At 39.2% G+C, this 16,029-nt stretch overlaps 1 protein-coding gene across 1 annotated transcript in view; it reads right to left on the reverse strand.

The window, feature by feature from the left end:
* SLC9A4 (solute carrier family 9 member A4) overlaps positions 1-16,029 on the reverse strand; it is a 30,391-nt gene that overhangs the window by 7,719 nt on the left and 6,643 nt on the right. Inside the window, exons 3-8 of the mRNA XM_036386564.1 lie at positions 14,207-14,466; positions 10,897-11,114; positions 8,814-9,016; positions 7,596-7,682; positions 6,279-6,349; positions 3,884-4,045 (exon numbers count right to left, since the gene is read on the reverse strand). Of these exons, the coding sequence (XP_036242457.1) occupies positions 3,884-4,045; positions 6,279-6,349; positions 7,596-7,682; positions 8,814-9,016; positions 10,897-11,114; positions 14,207-14,466 (1,001 nt within the window). The remainder of the gene's footprint in view (positions 1-3,883; positions 4,046-6,278; positions 6,350-7,595; positions 7,683-8,813; positions 9,017-10,896; positions 11,115-14,206; positions 14,467-16,029) is intronic.

Here is a 16,029-nt window from a genome sequence, read left to right on the forward strand (position 1 = left end):
ACAGCCCGTGTATGCTGCCCTCCACACAGGGAAACCAGACTCCTTGCTGTCAGCAGCCCCTGTCTGATGTCCCTTTGGACAACAGGGAGACCCTAGGTACACCTGGAAGATATACAAAGCACAAGCCCTGGGGACTGTCATCAAGTATTGGTCTCTAAAATACAGGCTTGGCTCATTTGTGTAATGCAAATGGAACTGGAATAGTTGCTGCATGTGGCTTTGACAACACAGGTAACAACTGCCTCCCTGCTCTGTGCTCCACTGAATGTGCCCACAGGGTCTTTATAATTTACAGTTGGGAATAGGGGAAAGTATCTAAACAGGGAAAATCTTGACTCCACAGGGGAGATTATCAGATTATCTCTACTTTTCCAGCTGCATACCCGACTTTCTCCACATGCCAACACAGAAATATCCAGTTCTAAGTAATTTCAAATCTTATTATTTTGCTCTTAAAGTGAATTAAATAGAGTAAATAAAATTGCTTGAGTCTCAGTTGGGGTAGCAAGAGAAAAAGTAGCATGCAGATAATCTATATTGTTCTGGAGCACAAATAAAAAACCGTCATTCTTTTCATGGGATTGGAAATTAACCTACCCAACTGATAACAATGCACGTATATGGTAATAAGGAACAGATTGCTTTCACATTTTGCAGTACCTTAAGAAAAGGCTTTCAAAAAACCCCAAGCATGTACAGTATGTTACCAAACCCATAAAGTAATCCTTATTGAAACTATTTCTTTGTTCTTATTGAATCTTCCAACATGTTACAACAAAGAACAACACAGGATATATTTGTCAAGAAAAAAGTTATAATACGTCATGAAAACTGTCTCTCTGTAATGACTGTCATGACATTATTTCTCTCTTCCTTAGATATGGAGATACTTGATATTTCATACATTGATACTTGCACAATCTGTGTCATATTTTTTATATTATATCTAAAATTTTGAATGTTGTAAACTTTCCATTAATCTTCACTCATCTTGTGAATCAATAATGTTATTGGGGCACAACTTTCTCATAACTGTACCACCACAAATGACAACACAACAATTGGTTCTGATCTGTACTGTATTCATATATTCTAAGATTTATCAAAGTCAATATTGCAGCAATATGAAGCCAGCATTAAGTAAATTCAGTACCAAACCATCTTTCTCTCTAATGCTCATATTTCCTACAAAAACCAGCCATAAACCCACAGTTTTGATAATATCTCCTACACTCCACTTTTGCCATTCCATCCTTATTTATCAGGCTTATATTCTCCAAAATATCATAACCAAATGCTCTGCTTTCATTCCAGTGTGGATTCTTTGTTGCACTATCTATGGGCAAATTTTCTCACTCCACACTGAAAATACTTACTGTAAATTGGACACCCACTCCACCTGCAGGAATCACACCAGCATGAATGCAATTCTCTAATTCACAGCATTGGAGATCTGCTTTGATTCTTATAAAGTAAATCTCCTTGAGTGCATAAAGGCTGAAAAAACTGATCAGAAGTGTGAGCAAGAGTTTTCTCACTACTCTGGCACTGCTAATAATGATTTACAAGCCATACATTGGAATTTTATTTCAAATCTCCTTTTGTTCATGGCCAGAGTTTTGTATCTTCACTGAAGACAGGAACTTTAGGTACATGCTGACTCAATGACAGTAATCATACAGTTTATAAATATATTTAGAGACCTTTTACACAGGTTCTTTTGGTTGCTGTGGGGAAAGACAGCAAGAACTGGTGTATTGGCTCAGACCAAAGATCCACCATCTCCCTCAATATCCTGTCTCCTGCAGTCCTCAACAGCAGACACTTATCAATGAACAGAGGTAGGGAAATGTTTATTTTCCTAGAACACTCTCACAACCTACAAGATCATAATGGTCTTGAGCCACAGGCTGTTTTTCTGAAGTTGACACTTCATTTTTAAAAAAGCTTTCTCATCAGAGGATGATGCACAGCAAAATTCAATTATAGCCAGAGTAGAGATGGCAAAAATTAGTCCATCATATCAGCTGGTTATTAAAGAATATTTATCAACCTAAATTCTCAGCTCAGGAGAAAATTTCTGAACTATGCTGGAGTAATTTGTCTTATTTTCTCATTCCCTCAGGAAAAGAAGAAGGATGTGGTTTGATTGCCAGGGATTGTCTATCAACCTTGCACATTTTCTCTTGGCTCAGAATGGTTAAGGGATTACAGCAGACAGAAAGGAGCCTGACATACATGCAGTCTTTTTTAATATCATCCATTCAGAAAAGAATAATTTAGAGAGAAAAGGGCTAGGTCTTACACTGCATGCTGACATTGGTACAAGAAAACAAATTGATCTTGACATGACTAAATCAGAGTTTCAAGCAAGATTTTCATTTAATATCCAGTTGATATTTGAATTTTCTGTTATTGGGAATGATCATCATTCAAAAAAGGTAATATGCCAGACCCTACCAGGAGCTGCTGCAAAATGGAGAGTGGTTTAAGGATGCAACAGGAAAGAGCAGCCACAGTGGTCAGCAAGAACCGTGGAAAGAAATGATGGAGGCAAGTGCCTGCAGCAGTACCTGTGTTCTGGACAGTGTGTTGCAAAGCAAGGATAAATATGTGCATATCAATAATAGTATGCAGGACAGAAGATTTGTGCAACTTTTCTCCTAGAGGGTTGTTCCCTCAGTTCCCTCTGGAGATCCCACCAGTTTTGTCCCCTGGTCCGTCTGATGCCACATGGCATTACTGTTTGATAGAATCATAGAATGCCTTGCATCTGGTTCCAAACCCCCTCACAATGACCAAGGGACATCCTCAGCTCTGTCAGGTTGCTCAGAGCCCCATCACACCCAACCTTGAATGTTTCCTGGGATGAGGCATCTGCCATCTCCCAGAGCAACCTGTTCCAGAGTTTCACCGCCCTCATCATAAAAAGTTCTCGTACCTAGTCTGAACCTACCTTCTCCTAGTCCTACTGCTACAAGTCTACTAAAAAGTCTGTCCCTATCTTTCTTATAAGCTCTCTTTAAGTACTGAAAAGCTGCAAACAAGTGTTTCCAGAGCCTTCTCTGTCTCCTAGGATAGGTGCTTCAACCTTCTGATCATCTTTGTGGCACTCCTCTGGACCAGCTCTAACAGGTCCGTGTCTTCCCTGTACTGAGGACCCCAGAACTGGACACAGCACTGTAGGGTCTCACAAGGGCAGAATAGCAGGGGAGAATCCCCTCCCCCAGCCTGCTGGCCATGCTGCTTTTGAGGCAGGATATGGTTGTCTTTCTGGGCTGTGAATGTACATTGACAGTTCATGTCCAGCATTTCCACCACAACTATCCTCAAGTCGTTTTTGGCAGGCTGCTCTCAATGTTTAATTGGACAAATTTGTTTGTTTTGGAAATACCAAAATATAGCAAGGTGGTGTGAGGGATTGCAAACTTGAGCAGCAAAAATTGCAAATGCTACAAAGAAATCTGCTCTCAGCAAAAATTCATGACTGGGACAATGGAGCCAGGACCTGTATGCTAAGCCATCCTGCAGGGATGGCAGGAACCTGGCAGGGATTAACAAAACCCACTGGCCAGGTAAGTTATAAGTACATCTGTCTTGAGCCACTGCTGTGATTTAAAGCAACAGGACTCTTGTACGTGACTCATGATTCCTCTTCAGGACTGCCCATCATGGAAAAGAAATAGGAAATGTCCATGGTTTTAATTTTCACTCTCTGAGCAAAGCGCAGTTATGATGAACACCAAATTGCACCTTCTCTTTTCTTAACTGTCTTCTTTTTTCTTACATTTCAATTAAGTCATGGAATACCTTGGGTACTTCCTCATTTTTGTCCCTGTCCCCCTGTCCCTACTCTGCAAAGGGTAAGGAGGTTGGTACTCACTGTAAAGAAGTAGTGGATGGTTTTGAAATTTTCATGCCACTCTCAGCCATCTCAATGGCCAATTTTATCTCCATCTTTTTGTACAATGACACAAGGCTGGATTTGGGCTGGTGTTCCCGAATTAAAATTTTCTTCAAATACTTATTATCAAACTTCTTAAATCTGCAAAAGAGATACCAAAATCAAAGTGTAGAAAAGGAAATATGTTTTCATTTCTGTACTACAAGCTGATCTTCATTCAAATGCATATATCTACAATTCAGTGGTGGAAACTGAATACAAATTAGAGGCACCTGTGGACTCCTGAAGGCCTGGTGAGCTGAGACCTTTAGGAGGATATTTGGCATAGTCTACTGGTCCACAGAGATTGCAGAGCCCGCTAGACAAAAGAAAGAAACAAGCTGCAATCAGAGCAAAAAAGAAGGCTGCGTGTATGTTTGCATATTGCACTGGCACATTTGTCAGAAAAGAATACGGCCAGTCTCCATGCTTTTGTACAAATGTTGCATTATAGAAGGACATAACAGCAGCAGCTGCTCTTACTGTAATCCTGGCCTATTCAGCCAGCCACCAATGAGGCTCTAAGTGGCCCAGCAGTTACAGTAGTTAGGGCCCATTACATTGCTGATAATTTTGAATCCTGACAATTAGAGCAGAGAAAATACATTTCTTTGTATTCTGAATAACAGAGAAATTGAAAGGACCCCAAAATACTATGTGCTTGCATGCTGCAGATTGTCAAATATTGCTAATGTGTGGCATAATTTGAATGTGAATGTGTGTGGGTGCCTTGGAACAGGTACATGCTTTCAGGCAGACATTTAGCAGAACAACAGCAGATCTTCAGCAGAGCAACAGTTCTGTTTCTTTCAAAGGAACGGTTTACCACAGCAAGGTAAGGTGCTCCACAATGCTGGGAAAAGCACTACAGGGTTTGTATCTTTCTTTCCTTAGTAAAGGCTGGTTTTATTCATTAATAGCAGAGGAAGGTACACAAATATTTGCACGGGGATTACAGCTCTTTATGTTTCTCTGTGTAATAAAAAGCCTCCTGGATTGTCATTGCTTAGGTAATTAATTCTGTACACAACTTTAAAGCTGCATACAAAAGTTGAGGGAATACTTTTTAATACAATCTTCTTATATTAAATGTCCTAGACACTGTGTGTTTTTTGAATCTGTCCATGAACAAAACACTACATTTATGGCTAGTTCAGGGAAAATTGTCTTTTCAAAGCTATTAGGTAGATATGGGACAAACGGATGGCATTTACTCACAAATATGTGTAAATGTAGCTATTTAAATGGATTTACTGCTCCAACAGAGATTTGTTCAGTTTGTTGACTGCACAGACAGTGGTGTGGTCCCAGCAGATGGATGTCCTAAAGCTATCTCTGTACTCAGAACTAAGAAGACATTTCAGATTCTGGGTATGCCCTAGTACATTCTATCATTACTCCCCACTGGGACAAGAATTGGATGCAAACTAGTCATCCCTCTTCCCCCTCTGAATTTCTGTTTTCCATAGGGAGAAGCTTGAGAGGACTTGCCATACGTCCCAGCAGACACCCTTGGCTGGATTACTGGAGTCCAATGCTGAAAGGTCAGACAGGATTCCAGCACAGAAGCCTAGGCAGAACTAAGGATAACTTTTAGCCCACGGCATCATAATAAAATGTTTGGGGGAAAGAAAAATTAGTCTTTTCCCTGCTTCCTTTCATGCTGTGGTGGTGGCCAACATGTCCACAGGACTCCCTTAGGGAAAAGGTAAAGGGAACAGGAGATCTATCTCTTCTGAGCAGAGCCTGGAAGAGCTGCAAAGCTTCACAAAACCACCTCACACTGTTGATGGAAGGGACAATGTGTGCCCTGAATTTCTGAGTAAAGACTAGCTTGAGAGTATCTGCTTATGCTACTGGCTGTTTAAATTCAAACACTCCCTTCAGCACTCTTATTTAGATTTTACTGAATGCAAAGACCTGTAAGGACAGGTGACTAATTATTACTGATTCTCTGCTACTGTGGAGGCTCACAGCAAAAGCCATCAAAGCACTGAGACCATGTGTGGCTTATGTTCTAAATCCAGAGTTAAAGAAGCGTTTCCTGGGATCTCAGATTTATACCAAGGGTGTGCACAGGCTGATGTCTGCAGCATGAGTTGCCATGCTATGTTTTTCTTTCGGAAGGCTTATTTTCTGCTTGTGCAGATCCAATTTAGCAGGCAATGTATGAGCATTGCACTCTCAAGAGTTAATGGTTACTCAGGAGTTCTGTTTCTAGAAAGAGATACAGCACATGACCACAGCATTTTGATTTCCTCTTCTATTTACCTACCATATTTTACCTGATAGATAGGTTATTTTATTATATTAGACTGCAATAAGACATACTTACTTATCTCTCAGTTGATAATGACTCCAATGTCCACATATGTCTTCAATACCTGCTTTCAAGTGATCCATCAACTACAGGAAAAAACATGGAAACATTGTAAGTGGCCATTATGAAATGTCCATGTTTTCATTATGAAATGTTACCACAAATATGCACTTATTGAAATGATTTTGAGATTTATTGTTTTCCTGGAGCATGTGAGTTAATTCTGAAAGCATCTACATTTTTCTAAAAATCAAGGCAAAGAGGCCACTGCGGCAGCTTGGCTGCAGTGGCAGTGTTTTGATGGGAGCAAAAAATTTTGGGGTCCTTTTTGTCTACTGAACCCAAAATATAAATTCTTGGTTCCGTTTCCCCTCCAAGTTTCCCCTCCTCATGCATGGCCTTCCTGGGAGAGGCACAGGGCCACATACCAACACCTTCACCTTGACAGATAAACTCTCTGAGGAATTTGCAGAATGACATGAGACTGGTCACTGCTACCTTCTGTTACTTTCAGTCCTTTTGTGTGCTTGTCCAGCACTCTAGAGACAGAAAAAGACCAATTCTTACAGACATATTGTCATAAGGGGTGCTTTAAAATGCAGGTTCTCTTCAAGGTTCATTGTAAAGGTTCAGATAGGAAGAATTAAATTCACTTAAAATTCAAAATCAGTTCAGATGTTCTTATTTTGCTAATATCTCTTCAGCTTACATCTGTGCGTGTGTTTAATTTTAAGACACAGCATTTCTGTTGATTTCAAATGTATTCCCTATTGTGAAATGAAAGAATGTACATAGGTTTTCTGTAATGTTAAACCAGATTGAACAATTTCCTGTTATTTTATATAATAGTAATTTGGGAACTGAAGTAAATGTTTGAGAGGACAAAAGATCACTGCTCAGAATAACTCAAAACTAAGTTTGCAGTTCAATGGTTCAACTCAGTTAAATAAATCTGGATTAAAGACTTTTAAGACTTCAGTGTCTAGAACTGGTCAAAAGATGGCAACAAGTGTTTCTGACTAATCCAGCTAGGAAGGATGGTGAGTACTTCGATAAACATTACCTTTCTCTTTCTGTCCTCCCATGGTCAAAGTGCCAATGAATAAGGGACCTAATACACCATGACACTTGTGGATGATAATATAATATGATAGTAAATATGAACATGAGATGCAAGATCTCAGAAAATCATGCCTAAGTTACCTCCTTACGTTCTTAAAAGCATTGAGCATCCAAATGCACAGAATGCCAGATTTCCAAGGGCTTCCCTCTTTCCAGCTCTTTTAGAATACCTGTTCGTTTCTTTTTGGGTTACTGATATTAAAAACTTACTCGCACATGAATTTCTTCATTTATAGATTCCTTTTTGTTCGTCTTTTTAACATCCAGATATCTGACCAATGGTCCGATTGTGATTCCCTGCATTTGGAATAATGAGTTGAATTGTTAAATATCTTTTAGGCAAAAATAGAAAAAAAGCAAAAGGGGATAATTTTAATCAGTTAGGAAAGCTGTGTCTTAGCACAGAAATTAACTATTATTTGTATGGAGAGCTACAGAAGAGAATCTAAAATAAAAAACTTTTTAATAAGAGTTTTTTTAAGTGAGATTCTATTTATTGGCATATTCTAATAACGTAAAGTAACTGACTCATTGGCAATCATCTTCAAAAGAGGATTCATTTGAAAAAAAAAATAATCTTTGCGAGGTCTGGAAGTCTTAAAACCATTTACTTCAACATTTTCAGAATTAAACATTCCAGGGGTTTTTCACTTAGAAACAGTTTTCAGCTTTTCCCATTTCATTACTGCACTGCTACAGAAAACCATTTTAAAAGTGGAAATAGAAACTTTTTTTTTTTCCTGAAACATTCTGGTGGAACCTAAGTGCCTTACTTTACACTATCCCAAGTGCATAGTGCCCCATTGGCACCCTAGAGGATCTGAGACCTTGGTATTGGAAAATGCAAAATATGGGATGCAGAGTTCTCTAGAAGTTTCAGTTCTTCCAGGTACAGCAGGTAAGCAAGGTGGAATAACTCAAATATCAAAAGTAGACACCTATACTTACAAATGTGACTTATTCACTTCATTTTTTAAAATATTCTTTTACAAAGGATTTCAAAATATTTGTATTTGGTCTCTAAGATGAAGTTAAAAGTATAAAATTCAAAAGCTGTCACAGAACAGACATACTGTTTTCTGGTCAGTTTGAGATACATCACGAATAATGACTGAATCACTACTGAAAGGTAAAGCTAAACGACTTCTTAAATTGGAAGCACCAGGAAATGCATGTGGAATGAACATAAATAATTTTGGACACCAAGTGCCCTCTCCCCTGAATATTTTAAAAGACACATGTTTTCAATACACAATTTTTGTATTACCTATAAGCTCTTTAAAAGGCTAATTACACAGTACAGTGCTAAATCTGGCCCTAAAATGCAATAACTTGTCCTAGCCTAAGAGTGAATTCAATGCAATTTTCACTATGAAGCTTTCAGTCACGTCTAGTACATGAAAGTTATCAATTAAGAAATATACATACTTGGATGAACACAGTGAAATATATAACCACAATAGTCGCAGTGATGAATAGGTTTTTTCTGGGGAAAAGATTCACTGGAAGCAAGAATGCAAGAGAAAAGCTGCTGGCTCCTCGGAGGCCGCTGTAAGAAATAATGAGTTGGTCTTTGAAGGTGAAGGGATATGTTCGGAACTTGTTACTGATGTAGAAGAGAGCAAACACACCTGGGAAGGGATAAAAAAAAAACCCACAGCTATTATTAATCAAGGAGAAAAAGAAAATATTAAATATTAAAAGCAAAGCAATTGTTGTTTTGGGGAACTGTTGACAGCCCATGTTTTTTTCTCTTTTGGTTTCTTGTAGCTTCTCTCTGACCAACCGCTAAATTTGGCTTGTGTGAAATATGTCCTACAAAATACTGTGGTTCCTAACAGCTTCAGGATTTAAAATCATTAACACAGTTTGGAAGAGAGATTAGGGGAAAATATTTACTTCCTATACTTATGTTGTATAATTTCCTCCAAAGTGTTCTGGAGAAAAGGAAAACAACTGGATGAGAGTTTTCCCTGGGCCTTCCCTTGCAATGTTTCCTGCTTTCTGTACAGTGTCTGCCTAAAGTGTTTGAACAGTGTTTTACCAACAAGTCCAGTGGACAGGTTCACTGAAAGACAAAGAATAATAGCATTTTAAATTTTTATCCTTGGGTTTATTATGACTCTAATTCTTTGTTTATTTCTCAAACTTCATTTTATTTTAATAAAATTTAAAATTAATAAGATAATCTGAGGCTGTGTAAGGACTGCAACTTGTCTTTATAGTGTAGTTTTAGCAATTTGTTTGATTCGCTTCTTATATATCCTATGTTTTATGTGGAAACCATTAAATTACTTACATAAAAGCTGACAAATGCTGTAGGTTGCTGGATATCGCTTTATGCAAGACCTTTTTTGGCTACTTATAATTATGCTAGGCATCAGGTACTCAGAGTGAAACAGCCTATGTGAGGTATCAACCTCAGGCCACTTCTCTTTATTTTATTCAAGTTCCAGAGAAAATGATGTAATCATTTTAACACACAAATTTCGCAGAAAATGTTTTGTCCTTCCTCTGGAAAGCTCTAGCACTCCCCTTGGTGTCTGAGAGAAGGATGGACATGTGGCTGGAAAACAGCTTTTATATCAGGAGAGCCTTGTTTCTGTCTTAATTAGAAGGATCCTTCAAAATGGAGAGCAAGCCTTTAAAAATTCAGAGGCCACACTTGGTCCAGATGCAGCAAGAAAATATGTAATTACTTCCTTTTTGGTACCACCTTCAGAACACCAACCTTCTTATTCCTTCTCCTTTTTCAGCATTACTGTCAACTCATCCTGGACATTAGGAGGAGATGAGAAACTGTGTCTCACAACTTGTCTGACATCATCTATGAACTGTCCTGTCCATGCTAGAGGAATCTGTCCCACAGTTCAGGGAGTAGGACACCTTTGCAGGAATGGGACATACCATGTGCAAAAATGGAGTAATTTCATATAGGCACTACTTTTTAGCAGTTTAAAACTTTAGACTCGACTTGTGATTAGTAGTAGCATAGTGCTGTTGGCCCACATGTGGTATAAATCCCTGTTCAGGTATCTATTAGTGCTAATTTTCACCTTCCCTCTTTTCCTATGCCTCCAGCCCTCCCAGCCCAGGACCTGTAGTGTTATAGCACTGGAAGTGTGATGATCTACATTAGCTAATTATTAGGTCAATGACAGTGTGTTGTAAAATCATTATGAGGCCCACTTATCTAAGGGGCATATAGTAAATAAAGATATAAACATCTCTATAAGTGTAATCATGGCAATATATTAGTTTTTCTTTAAAAAAATCCATTTTCACCTAAATGTAAAGTCTTTGCTTGGAGACTTGCATTCAGATTTGTGTGGAGCTTTTTTCCTCTTTTTCTCTGTGTGTCGATGTGTGAAATTTGCTTGTCACTAATATGAACTAGTAAACTTATTGTTAAACCAGTTGTGCCAGTCCCCACAGACTTTTCTAACAAAATTTTGTGCCAAAGATTTTTTCTCATAGATGCAGAGAAGGTTGTCTGCAAGAGTTTACTTACTCAGTGTCCGCCAAATGAGGCAGAAGAACAGAGTGAAGCAAATGAAGGCCCAGTTCCATTCATGGTTTTTCCCCACTGTAGACACTCCCATGAACACAAAAATCAGGGTCTCACTGATGCTACTTAGCATCTTCATGAAATATTTTATTGTGGTGTAAGAATTCTGGGAAACATTCTCCTCCACATATTTTTTCATTGTCACTGCACATGCTGTCATCCTGTATCAAGCAAAACATCAGAGATCAGCCATGACCTGTTCTTCTTTTCAGTTAAGGACAGCATCAGCCATCGTTACCTGTACTCTCCACCACCAGGTTCTGACCTTCATCAAAGCAAGCATTTTATTTCCCCAGTAACATTAGCTATTTCATTAGATAGAAAAGGATCTTCATTCATGTTTACAAATCTGTTTTACTTATAGGATAAAGGAAGCAAACCAGTCGGCCTTTCTGACAAGGAAGGGAGGGGATCACATTCCAGCTCAAAGTCCATTTTATCCTGAATGCCTAACATGGAGCCACCAAGCACCAAATATTTGTCTCAAACAACAGGCAGGTCGGTTTTGTACCAGCCTACAGGTGGATCAGTTAGAGGGACATAACCTGCCTGGAATGTCACCTGGGTGACATTCTCCCTTGAGGTGGCAGTGCAGATCATGGTAGCCCCACGCCAGGGCCGAAGCTACCATGGCTCCCTGGCAGATCAGCAGTGCCAGGGCAAGCTGCAGGACTCTCCAAGCACAGCAGCCCATTGTGGCACAGCAGGAGAAAATTCAATTATCCTACAGAGGTGTCCTCCTCCCTGCAGTTACCTAGGGTGTGTGGAATGTGCCTAAGAAGGCAAAGGGATGTTTTCCACTTCTCCACTGTTAATGAAGACTAGAGCTTGTGTCAGAGGCATCAGCAGCCACCCAGCACAGATGCTGGTGACAGTCACATGGAGCAGCAGTCTTTGATCAGCCCTACTGAAGGGGATTTCCTTTTCCCCTCTGCATTTTCCATAGGTAACACACAGATTGAGTGCTATGCTAGTAACATATTCCATCACCTATCTAGTTTCTACTGATATGAGTTTAGTCTCTGGGGGCCTCTTGTAATGATATTTTTCCAAACTTGTGAATTCAGAGAATGATGACTGTTCACTAGATAACCTTCCTCTAGTTTCAGTTCATTTAATTTCCACTGAGAAATCTCAAGGGTATCCTGGTGGAGCTGAGTCATTTAGCATGTCCAAGGACACTCCAAGACAAGGCCATTAGGTATTAATGATTAATACTGTTGACTTTCAGATACACATACATAATAGACTTTCATGATCCAGGTGAAAAATGAATGAATCCTCAATAATTCAGAAAGGTGGCAATAAGTTTCCATCTCTAAAACAAGCAATAATTTCCTTAATGAAGCAGTAAGAATAATAAATCCAAATTATATTACCATTCTTAAATTACTAATAATTTCAGAACTCTAATGAAAATAAGAAGTGAAAGAAATAAAGAGCTATGTGATCTTGTGCAAGGAGTAGGTGGGGAAGCAGTATTTTGGGCAGTGCAGGTAGGAAGGGGTCCATATGGTTTTACTGTTCACTGCACAGTACATCTAATCCTGCTCAACTAAAGTTGCCAGTCAGCTCAATCTGAGCCTACATTTGGGTATACAAAACATAGCACAAGACTCATTTGCTTTGTATAGTTGCTCAAGATAATCTATATCCAGTCTAACTACTTATTTCATATGTTTAAATATTCAAGTACTGTTTCCCAGGACCATCCTGCAAAGGTTATTTTTATAATGGCAATTCTGCTCTGAAGCTGACTAACCCAGGGTTTTTCACCTGCAGAGGAGAAAGCTTCAGGAGCACCTTATTTCAATCTTTTGACATTTAAAAGAGGCCTATAAGAAGTATGGGGACAAACTCTTTAGTATCACCTATTGCAATATGACAGGGGATAATAGTCTTAGACTAAAAGATTTAGGTAGATTTAGACTAGATGTAAGGAAAAACTATTTTACAATGAGAGTGGTGAAGCACTGGAAGAGGTTGCTCAGAATGGTGGCAGACATCCCACCTGTGAAAACACTAAAGGTCAGTTTGGATGAGGCTCTGAGCGACCTGATCTAGCTGAAGTGTCCCTGCTCATTGCCAGGACATTGGACTACATGGCCTTTAAATGTCCCTTCCAACCCAAACCATTCCGTGATTGTGAAATCAGAGCTTCACAAGTTGAGGTGAGTAAATGTACCTGTCTGGACATCAGCAGCCATATGCTTGTATTTGTTAAGTTTAAACTGGCTTGTCCTCGATAAAGGGAATCACTTTCTGCAACACAAGGTCATCCAAGGCCCTCATGAAAGCTCAGAGCCAGCAGAGCCCATGCAAAGCTGCTGCCCCCCACCAGCTGTGCACTGAGCCTGCGGCAACCAGCAGCACCAGCTGGAGCATTTAGCAACAGGAGGTCTCCACCTTCTTATGCTGCACCCTGCAGGTGGGCTGGTTTGGGTGGTATCCTTGCAAGCCACTTGCCAGCAGCTTTCTCCTTAAGTCTCTCACTTCCATCCCTGTTCCTTTCTCTTCAGCTCCTTTCCTGCTACCATCTTCTTTCCTTCCCACAATTCTCACCATTCCTGCATTTACTCCAGTCAAGAGCCTAACAGCTTTCTCTCTGCAGCAGGCACCCACACCATCACATACTTTGAGGAACATGTCCCCAGCATCACAGCAGTATCAAGCTATCCTGACCACAAAAATAAAATACTGCTAATATTCATATACATGACTATAAGTATGCATGTGTAGGTGATGTTCTCTTTCACCTGGTATTTCCTCCAGTTTCAATCTCAGTGATGCTGTTCAAATGTAATATAATTCCAGTGAATGGTGTTAGGGCTGATGTTCACAAAGAACTCAGATGTGCTTTCTTATATTTTCCATACCCATCACTTTATGTCTCTCTCAGAATCTGATGGTGAAGCTGCTTAGAAATAAATACAGATAAACTGCTGTAGTATCAAATCATTCTCTTCTGCTGCTGATCTTATCAGAGATAGCAGACAGATGGTGGCAGCACTGGCAACTTTACACACAAACAGCATGTGAAGTACCAGTACTTTTGCCAGCGTCCCTTGGTAGAATATCTGTGCCTACACTGACTGTGGGTTTGCTTTTCCTAGTCACCACTGCATTTTACAGATCTCTAAGAATCTGTGCACTGCCTCTCTAATGCCTGTGTTGCACCAACCTTGAGCAAACCACCACAAAACAACAGCAGTTCCTCAAAGAGATCATCCAAAAAGCCGTAAGGAATACTCACGCCAAAATGCCAGAGATGTAAAGGGTTTCAGCAGACAAGTATGAGAGGTAGCTGAACATGAAGACCAGCAGGGGTTCGATTGAAGAGACGTTGCGGGTGAAACGAGTCATGAATGCTGAGACAAATCCAAACACGATGCCAAACAAGACTCCACCCAGCCCCACCACGAAAAAGCGAGCAAAGCCAGCAAAGACATCGATGGATTCAATTTCTTCATACCTGTGCATCTGGGTGAAGGCAATGAAGATGTTGTATAAAACCTACATGTGAAAATAAGAAAACAGCAGTTGGGCATCTTTTCTGAACCTGGCACCTATTTCATAGGTGAAATAATGTGCGTGTGTTTAGTGTCTGTGTTTGCCAGAAATTGCTTTAGACAGATCAGCAAAGTAACAATTGAAATCTCAGCTGGTTCTTAACAAGTCTCAGAAATATGAGTCCATTAAGTGTCCTGAAAAAGAGCAACAACAACAAAAAAAATAGTAAATGGCTGTGGAATAGCATTGAGTAATAAAAAAATACTCTCTTTTCTTGGTTTGTTTGAGAGTTAATTTAATTTTTGGTCCTTTTTAACCTGTAGAAAAGGTTAAAAGCTCATCTGGGTACCTTAAACACCATGGAGGGTCTATCCTCCATGTTCTCCTTCTGAATCAGGCTGGGGCAGGGTAGGGACTAGGAGTCACATATTTGATTTAAGTCCCATTTAGTTTGTCTGTAGGATCAGTCAGTAGACTTGACAAACTCATCAGATGGACATGGTAATGTTGCATATTTTTCAACAGCACTTGACACATAAAAATCATGAAACATCACTGAGAATGGGACTGGGAAAGGAAGATGGTAGCCTCAGTTTCATTCTCTAGCTAGGTAAAAAAAGCCTCTCTATCATCACATATTTGGAGTTTGGTGCTACTTAACCACCTCCCAAGATAACCATCTAAAAGCATGAATGAAATGCTGTGACTCTCTAAATGTTCTAAAGACCCTGCACATATATATATTTTGATTAGAAATCTTGAAATTGCAAAAATTAAAAGAAAATATCAGATTAGAAGAAAGATTCAATTTAATGCAAATTACAATTTTATGTAATGTATTATATAATTTGGACTGTAAAGATAATATCTTAGAGAAGAAAACTTTACCAAACTTCTATTATCAATAATTTCTATTCTTCAGAAACTGTTAATGAAAAATTTTCAGCAAATTCCACTTTCATTCATCTTTTAGAAACTAACAGAAAATTTCCAGAGCAGTGTAGTAATAAAAAGGCCTTAGAGGTTGCTGACAATCAGTTAATATTAAGTCCTGTCAGATCTGTTTACAGTGACTGTGTAACACATGAAAGTCACCTTTAGTTTTGAAGAGAATTTGGGAAATAACTAGACACCAGCTCTCCAAAGCTGTTGCACGAAAGCATTAGTTCAAAAACAATAAATAGACCAAAGTAATTTGCATTTTATGGTTTTCTTTGGTCTTTCTTCTTCATCTAGTTAATTCCAGAAGGTTATTAAGAAGACTAAAGCAGGTATTTGCAGGTAGAAGAGTCAAGCTCATTAGGATAATAATTACTGCTCAGCTACTATCCAATCTTAAATTGCTCCTGGGGACATATAACCTTGAGCTGTCACACAGTCTGTTCTCCAGGAGGCTCACTGCTAATAGTTCTGGGAGACAGACAAAGCCTAACAAAATATTTCTTTTAAGAAAATACCCAGGACTTCTTTTTCCTAATGCCAGTGTATGAAATTTGTCACTTCAGCGGCAGATAAGGAAAAGAAGGTTCATGTTTTCACAGTAAGCAAACCTCACCCTACCTACCC

The sequence above is a fragment of the Molothrus ater genome, chromosome 2 (genome assembly GCF_012460135.2).
Source record: "Molothrus ater isolate BHLD 08-10-18 breed brown headed cowbird chromosome 2, BPBGC_Mater_1.1, whole genome shotgun sequence".
In the NCBI taxonomy this organism is placed as follows: domain Eukaryota; kingdom Metazoa; phylum Chordata; class Aves; order Passeriformes; family Icteridae; genus Molothrus; species Molothrus ater.